We start from the raw sequence: 8,066 nt of genomic DNA on the forward strand, positions 1-8,066 counted from the left end.
AAGGGGGAGACGTGGGGGAGTGGAAGAAAAGCCAGACTGGATGACTGGAAAAACAGAAAATCTGCAAAATCCCAGCACAAACTTGACACAAAGCTGAAAGTATTGAAGCCTTTTGGGAAGCAGTTGCCAGCAAATTGAAGCCAACGTCCAGAAACTGACAGCTAGTTTTTAACCTAAATCGGGACAAGGAAAAAAATGACTTCACAGAAACTATTCAAACATAGTTACTCCTGCCGTGGTGGCAGCGGGACTTCAGGAAAAGACTTCAGTGACAGAATAGCCCGGCAAGTGATTCTGATAAACAATTTTTTTTAAGGTGTCTGTACAGACCCAGTGGTGTGTGTATCCATATTTATAAGCATAAAGAACTTATATGGCGATATATGGATTTCCATGTATATATACACATATATGTGTGCACAACATCCTGATGGAATAGATTTTATGGTTCTAAACTTCTTGCCCCCTCTTAGGCCCTACTGAGCAGGGTACTTCGATTGAGCAGTTTCAGTCCCACGTGCCCAAGTAGTCTGTTGAAGCGGGAGCTGTTTTCCCATGTGCTGACCTCCAAAGAATGAGGAAAGGTCTCAATCCCAGCCCAAAAGCGAAGGACGAAATACTTCAGTACAGAGCGACTCCACGGTAACTTGGGCTGTAGAAAAAGAACTCTTCTCTGGAACAGCTTTTTTAAAGTCAGAGATGCTCCTTATTTGAATAAAGCCCAACAAAACAAGATAATCTATAACCCTTCAAAGACCTACATTTTCTTTCAACATTCTTTTTGTGGTTTGGAGGTTATTTTAGTAGATTTGCGAACTTAACATGCTTCTTTCTGTTTCACCAGAGTCTGCTGTATCTGCGTGACTTATCACTAAGATAACATCTAAAGGGTTGCGGGACCCATTCAGAAATCTCCAGTCCCACGCGTCTGAAACATCCCGCAGCTTCGTACCGCGATGTTTCCCGGCCAGACCCCGGAGAGATCGGGGAGAAGGAGCAAGGATGGAGACGGCTTGCAGGGGACCGGGGAGAGACAATCCCCCGGCTGCCTCCCCGACCCCCAGGGAGGGCAGATTTGCAGGCTAAGGGCATGACAAATATTGAGTCCCAAGAATTTGGCTGGTAACTGCGATGGTAAATTTAATTTGGGGGGTGCCGGAGGGTTGTGGGGTAGTGGAAAGAGAAATACAGCTCTTCCAGGCACCGTGCGGAGTGAATGAAAAAGCTTCCGAGTTTCAGGCGGCTCCCTCAAACCGGAGCGCCGCTGAAGCTCCGGGAGCCCTTGCCCGACGGGGCTCCCGGGGTGGGGGACAGCCCGGCCCCGGCCTCCCCTGTCACCGCCTCGGGACAGTGGACGCCCCGGGACCCCGGCTCGGCGGGAGCTGCGGGGTGCGAGGCAGGGACCGAGGCCAGGCTGCCGCCCTCCCGACCTGTGCTGAAAATAACGCCGAGTCTGGAAAGAGCTGGATGAATCCCTCGTTCGTTAGGGAGAGCCTCAGCCCAGGCGTATTTTGAACCAAACCGAAAAGCTCTCCCTTTCGCAGGGCGGCCACGGTTTTCCCACTCTCCCACCCCCCGAGACAGCGCATTCCGCAGGAAACCATCGAAAGCTTTTCTACCTTTCCCTCTTAAAGGCGAGGTTAGCCGAGTTCTGGAAGAAAAAAACCCCAACGCAGCAGCCTTGAACTAAGATGCACCTGTCCTGCGGGGATGTTTTAAATCATGGGACACTTTCAGTCTACAATCCTGGAAAATTAACTCCCTTAAATCCTACCCAGTAGCTCGGTAAAATCTCCTTCCGTCTCTGCCCTAGCCCAGGAAAGGCAGAGCCCGGGGGAGCGGGCTGCCGGAGCGGGGACCCGGGCGGGGACCGGCCCCGCCGAGAGCCGCAACCGGGGCTCGCCGGCCGCGGGGAGGGATGCGGGGGCTCGTTTTGTTTTGCTTTCAAAGCAGAGCTGCCCGGCCGGGCTCGGCTCCGCTCCTCGCCCCGCGGCGAATGCAAACACCTTGCCGGGAAGCAGCCCGGGGAAAGGGCGGCAGCGGGCAGCGGCCGGTCTCCTGCCTGCCGGAGCACCGGGCTTCTCCCGCACTTTTTTGTTGTCTTCCTCGGTCGGACGAGATCGAGGCAAAAATTGGGCCCGTCAAATGTTATGCCGGAGAGAACGGGTGGTTAGGGCTGGTGGCGGGGGCTATGTTAGTGCCAGCTGTGATGAGCCCGTCCTAGACTCCCGCCTGTGTGGCCACAGCCGGAGGTGGGTACCGCGGTAGCCGGTTCCCCCGTCTGTCGGATCCGACCGGGGGTAGGGATGGAGCCACGGCTGACCTCCGAGCCGCCGGTGTCCGCGCCCCCGCCTCGGCGGCCACCGCCGGGCACCCACCGCCACCCGCCTCCGTGCGAGCCCCCGACTTGCGCCAGTGCCGCATCCCAGCAGGGCTCCGCCTGCGCCGCTGCCCCGGGGTTTGGCGGCCGCGATCAATCGTCGGCGATTTATTTCGGTTGGCCCGACGCGGACACGGCCCGGTGGGAGGCGGTGGGGGCGCGGGGGGCGAGCGGGGGGCCGGCGGTGCGGGGCGGCGGGGCGGGCGGCAGAGCTCGGCTGCTCCAGCCCGGCCGCTTCCCCGCGCCCGGCGTGTCCTTTCGTCAGGCAACGAAATCCCGGCCGCCCGCCGGGTCCGGTGTAAAATTCAGCCGTGAGGAGGAGGCAGGTCGTTGCAGCGCTCCCTGCGAGCTGGCTGGCGGCGAGCAGAGGGCGAGGGGGCTGCGGATTTGTAGGTGCAAATCGTTCACGCAGGCTCTGCCCGCTCCGCAAAAATCACACGGGCGTCTACATCTTCCCAAGTGCCGTTCCCTGACCCTTTGGGACGAAAGGCTCCCGATTTTTTTTTTTTTTTTTTGCGTTGGGAGAAAGCGCCAAACAGATCTGGCGCCCGCCTGAATTATAAATCTGCCTTCCCGGTGGGAGATGCTGAAGGGGAACGGGGGTTGCGAGAAACCGGGTGCCGAGTTCCTGACAACTGAAATCGCGAACCCAGCCCGCCGCTTCCCACAGAGACGTCCCTGATAAGGTGAAACGTGTCACCCCCACGATAACGATGCTGCCCGGGGAGCGGAGAGGGGGGAAGGCGGCTGTTGGGCTCAGCTGAGGCACAAGCCGAATTGTTTGAACGGCGAGACGGCCAGCGGGGGGGGTGGGGTGGCGGGGGCTATTGTCACCCGCCCCGTCTCAGCGGCCCGGCGGATCGCCGCCCTCCCTCCCTGTTGGGTGCCGGTGCTGGGACCGGCTCTCCTCCTCGTTTTCCCTTCCGTTCCCATCCCGATCTCCGCGGATCCTCCCCTCCGTGCCCAAACGGCTGTGCGCCCGGGAGGACGGTGCCACCTCGGCAAAAGGTCTTTTTTTTGGGGGGGGGGGTAGGGGGAAGTCGGGCCACTGCGGCCACCGCGGGTGATGCAGGCGCTCCCCTCACACGTAGCGGCGCGGGGGCACGGGGCGGGCCGGAGCCCCTCCGGTAGCCGGCTGCGGGAAAGGGGGGGTTGGGGAGGGGGACACACACACCAGAGTCACAGGTGACTTGTTCCAATTAGTAGCTGTCTAATTAAATTAGTGTCACGCGGCCCAGCCAATGGGCCGGCGGGGGTGGAGGGCGGCGATGAGACAGCCCGGCTCAAGCCCCTCCCCGGCGGCCCGAGGAGCCCGGCGCGCCGGTATAAATCGCCTCGGCGGAGCCCCGCCGCAGCGCTGCGCGGCCGCGGGTCGGGGTTGGCACAGGGACCGTGTGGGCTGCTCCGCCGAGGATGCAGCTGGGCGAGCCGCTGCTGGCGGCGGCGGGGGGGGCCCTGCCGGGCGCCCCCTTCTACCCGCTGGAGGGCGGTGGGCGCGGCGGCGGGACCGGAGCAGGAGCGGGGGCTGGCGGTGGGACCCGCGGGCCGCCCCGACCGGGCTCGCCGCCGCGTCTCGACCTGGACAAGACGCCCAAGAAGTTCGGGGCGGCCCCCGCCATGCTGGGCGAGGCGGAGGCGGGCGAGCCGTCCTTCGCCGCCCCCAAGCCGGACGGCCGCAAGGCCACCCCCTGCGGGGAGGAGGAGCTGCCCCCGGCCGCTGCCGCCCGCTACTCCATGGACAGCCTCAGCCCCGAGCGCTACTACCTGCAGTCCCCCGGGCCGCCCGGCGCCGAGCTGGGGGGGCCCTGCGCCCTCTTCCCCTACCCGCCGGCCGCGCAGCACGGTACCGTCTACCAGCCGCCCGGCGGGCCCCGCTACCCCTACGGCTCGGTGCTGTCGCCGGGCGGCTTCGCGGGCGCCGTCTGCCCGCCCGGCGGCCGGGCGCAGTTCGGCAGCGGCGGCGGGTATCAGTACGGGCAGGCGGCGGCCGGCGGACCCCTCTACGGCCCCTACCCGGCGGCGTCGGGCTCCTGCGGCGGGCTGGGGGCGCTAGGGGTGCCGGCCGCCGGCCCGGGGCTGCGGGCGCAGGTCTTCCTCTGCAACCGGCCCCTCTGGCTCAAGTTCCACCGCCATCAGACGGAGATGATCATCACCAAGCAGGGCCGGTAAGCGGGAGTTGGGCCGAAACGGAGGGAAGTGGTAGCGGGGGGCTCCCGTGGCCGCGCCGTGCCGGGGTCTCCGGGGAAGGAGATGCGCGCCCTCCCCATCGGTGGTGTCTCCGGCCCGGGGACCCTTTTCCCGAAAAGCGTCTTTCCCAATTGCCACTCACAAGGCGGGTCAGGACATGATGTGGGGGTCGGTCGGGGATCGCCGCCTGCCTTCCTGGTGTCTTCGGGGACGGAAGCCGGGACAAACGGGGCACCCCGCGGTCGGCTCCAGCTGCCGCCGGGGCCCGCGCCCCCCCCCCCCCCCCGGCTCACCTCGCATGCGGTGTGCTTTTCCTCCCCTCCCCAGGAGGATGTTTCCTTTCCTGAGCTTTAACATCACCGGCCTCAACCCCACGGCCCACTACAACGTCTTTGTGGAGGTGGTGCTGGCGGACCCCAACCACTGGCGCTTCCAGGGCGGCAAGTGGGTCACCTGCGGCAAAGCCGACAACAACATGCAAGGTAAGTGTGGGGTCTCCGGGGTCTCCCCGTCGCCTTCACAGAAAGGGTTTCCGCTTCGCCCTCTGCAGGGGCTTCCCCACCCCCGGTGTCCTGCTGCGGGCAGAACTACGTTTTTAAGGGCGTTTTGCAACTTTTATTTCCCTCCCCTGCCCCGCTGCTGCGAGCCGCTGGCCGTGGCACAAAGCCCCTGTGCCCGGCGGCCGCTTCACCGGCTTCTCTTCCCCAGGCAACAAGGTGTACGTTCACCCCGAGTCGCCCAACACCGGGGCTCACTGGATGAGGCAGGAGATTTCTTTCGGGAAACTGAAGCTAACGAACAATAAAGGTGCTAACAACAACAACGCGCAGGTAAATGGGGGTGGGGTGGAGAGGCGGGGGGGTAGTTGGGGTGGCAGGCTTGAGGGGCTCTTGATGGTGCAGCTAGGAGAGCCCTGGCGTTTACAGCATTTATTTAATCTAGCCTCTAGATCGCTGTTCTTGTGGCTTGTCCCCTTTAACTGATTGTAGATCTTTTTTTTCTAATTGTCTTTATAAGGAGAGGCGGTGTCAGAAATAGATGTGTGAATTTCTTTGGTTTTAGCCAGTATCTCTATCTCCAGAGTTGCTCAGAAAGTGGGAGTGTAGCTGATAGCTCTTGACTTCTTGCATTTACAGGTTTTAGCATATTAGTAACCTAGTGAAACAGGGCTACAAGCTGTGAATCATTTCCTCTTAACAATTAAGAGTGCTCCATTCCCAAGTCAAAAGTTTACAATTTATAGTAAGAAAATGTCAGGCTAATAAAATAGATCTTTTAATGTTAGACACAATTTGTCTAAAGACCTTGCCTCTTGTGTGGTTCCTTCTAGATGATAGTACTGCAATCTCTACACAAGTACCAGCCCCGGCTACACATTGTGGAAGTGACTGAAGATGGTGTTGAAGATCTGAATGATTCCTCAAAAACTCAAACGTTTATTTTCCCTGAAACGCAGTTCATAGCAGTTACAGCATATCAAAACACTGATGTAAGCATGGATGTATAAAATGACAATTTAAGAATAAAATTGTCTTGTGAGTTCAACATCTCATTGTACTATATTCTACTTTCACTTTTAGATTACTCAGCTCAAAATTGACCATAATCCTTTTGCAAAAGGCTTCAGAGACAACTATGACTCGTAAGTACACTTCTGTCTTCTCTTGCAGCTGTCTCTATCTAGGAGGCACGATTCTGGCTGGAAATGTGTGGAACAGTTTTTCTTTAGATGCCACTTCACGTATTCAGAAGTGGTATTACTTACTACTTTGCTAGCTGTTGTGCTCCTTTCAAAGACATTAAATGTCTGTTTGACTAGTTACTGTATTGTCTTGATGACCTGCCTTCTAGCAGGCTTCTGAATTTAGGTAGAAAATCTGTACTAGCAGAACGTAGCTGGCCTGCAGATTGGCAGTAGTGTATCAAGCATCTTCACAGAGCCAGGCAGCTTCTTTGAATTACCAGCAGACTTGCCTAATGCTCACTCTCTAGCATCAAATGGCCTCTGAAAAGCAGGAGCTGTATGCAAGACAAGGACAGCTTCTAGGAGGAAAGTGCTGCACCCCTCTTAGAATGAGCTGGCTGGCAGAGAACAGTGTATACTTGTAGCAGCAATGCTATAAATTTTATACTCCTCTAGGAAAAACAACCTGAATTGGATAAAAATGATCATCCAGTTAAACCTAGTTGTGATTCTAAGAAATAACTCAGTTTCCTCCCATCTGTGTTTTTGTTTTACTGTCATCCTGGAATCATGAATAACAATACTCAGTATTTCTCTTTTATGTTGTAGCATGTACACAGCTTCAGAAAATGACAGATTAACTCCATCTCCCACGGATTCTCCTAGATCCCACCAGATCGTCCCTGGTGCCCGGTACAGCGTGCAACCATTCTTCCAAGAGCAGTTCGTCAACAACCTGCCCCCAGCCAGGTTTTACAATGGTGAGAGAACTGTCCCTCAGACAAATGGCTTGCTCTCCCCGCAGCAGAACGAAGAGGTGGCCAGCCCTCCTCAGCGGTGGTTTGTTACGCCTGTACAGCAGCCCAGTGCCAACAAACTGGACATGAACTCCTATGAGACGGAGTATTCTCCTAGCACCTTGCTCCCTTATGGCATTAAATCCCTCCCTCTTCAGACATCCCATGCTCTGGGGTACTACCCTGACCCAACATTTCCATCCATGGCAGGCTGGGGGAGCAGGGGCTCTTACCAGAGAAAAATGGCAACAGGATTACCTTGGACCTCCAGAACGAGTCCTCCAGGTTTCTCTGAAGATCAGCTTTCAAAGGAGAAGGTGAAAGAAGAAATCAGCTCATCCTGGATAGAGACTCCACCCTCTATAAAGTCTCTAGATTCAAATGATTCTGGGGTCTACACGGGTGCTTGTAAGAGAAGACGGCTTTCCCCTAGCACTTCCAGCAATGAAAACTCCCCAACTATGAAATGCGAGGACATTAATGCTGAGGACTATAGCAAAGACACTTCAAAAGGCATGGGCTACTACGCATTCTATACTAGTTCTTAAAGCATCCTTTTATTCCAATTGGCTATTTTTTTTCAGGGTGGCCTTGGTTTTTTTGCATTACAATTGCCAAAAAGACTCTTGCCTTCCACCTTGAATTGTTGTGTGCAATTCTAAAGAAGGTGCCAAAGCTTTTTGACTGGTGCAGGTAATGAAGTAGGGAAAGAGCAAACTATGGTAGAATTCTTCTCCTCTTTTAGAAGGAACCACATGTGAAAGCTGTAGGCAGGAGTGTAGATTTTTACAATGTGGCTTATTTATTGGAGACACTAAAGTGTACAGTTTGGCTTGGCTCAGAAGCCTGATGAAATCTATGCACTCCTGAACAAGGAAATAGGGGGGTTGGATCCCAAATTTAATTTTCTTCCCTGCCTGCCCCTCTGATAAAAGGGGGTGGGGTTGCAGGAAGCTGCACAAATGCTATGTTCTGCTTTAGACTGAGCTGGCTTCTTCAACTCTTATCTGTAGCACAG

General features: G+C 56.7%; 1 protein-coding gene across 1 annotated transcript; it reads left to right on the plus strand.

Moving 5' to 3' along the window:
- The first annotated feature begins 3,793 nt into the window (after positions 1-3,793).
- On the plus strand, positions 3,794-7,596 carry EOMES (eomesodermin). The gene is made up of 6 exons (XM_074150740.1): positions 3,794-4,545; positions 4,895-5,049; positions 5,276-5,397; positions 5,898-6,056; positions 6,148-6,209; positions 6,861-7,596. The coding sequence occupies exons 1-6, from the start codon at positions 3,794-3,796 to the stop codon at positions 7,594-7,596; spliced, it is 1,986 nt and encodes a 661-aa protein (XP_074006841.1).
- The last annotated feature ends 470 nt before the right edge of the window (positions 7,597-8,066 follow it).

This window comes from Numenius arquata, chromosome 7, assembly GCF_964106895.1.
Source record: "Numenius arquata chromosome 7, bNumArq3.hap1.1, whole genome shotgun sequence".
NCBI lineage: Eukaryota > Metazoa > Chordata > Aves > Charadriiformes > Scolopacidae > Numenius > Numenius arquata.

What these genes read in the sequence shown, in the direction of transcription:
- EOMES (XM_074150740.1), top strand. Translation starts at nt 3,794, where the DNA reads ATGCAGCTGGGCGAGCCGCTGCTGGCGGCGGCGGGGGGGGCCCTGCCG. An exon ending in AGCCGACAACAACATGCAAG is followed by an intron (nt 5,050 to 5,275) that starts GTAAGTGTGGGG and finishes TCTCTTCCCCAG; the next exon opens with GCAACAAGGTGTACGTTCAC. An exon ending in TTCAGAGACAACTATGACTC is followed by an intron (nt 6,210 to 6,860) that starts GTAAGTACACTT and finishes TTTATGTTGTAG; the next exon opens with CATGTACACAGCTTCAGAAA.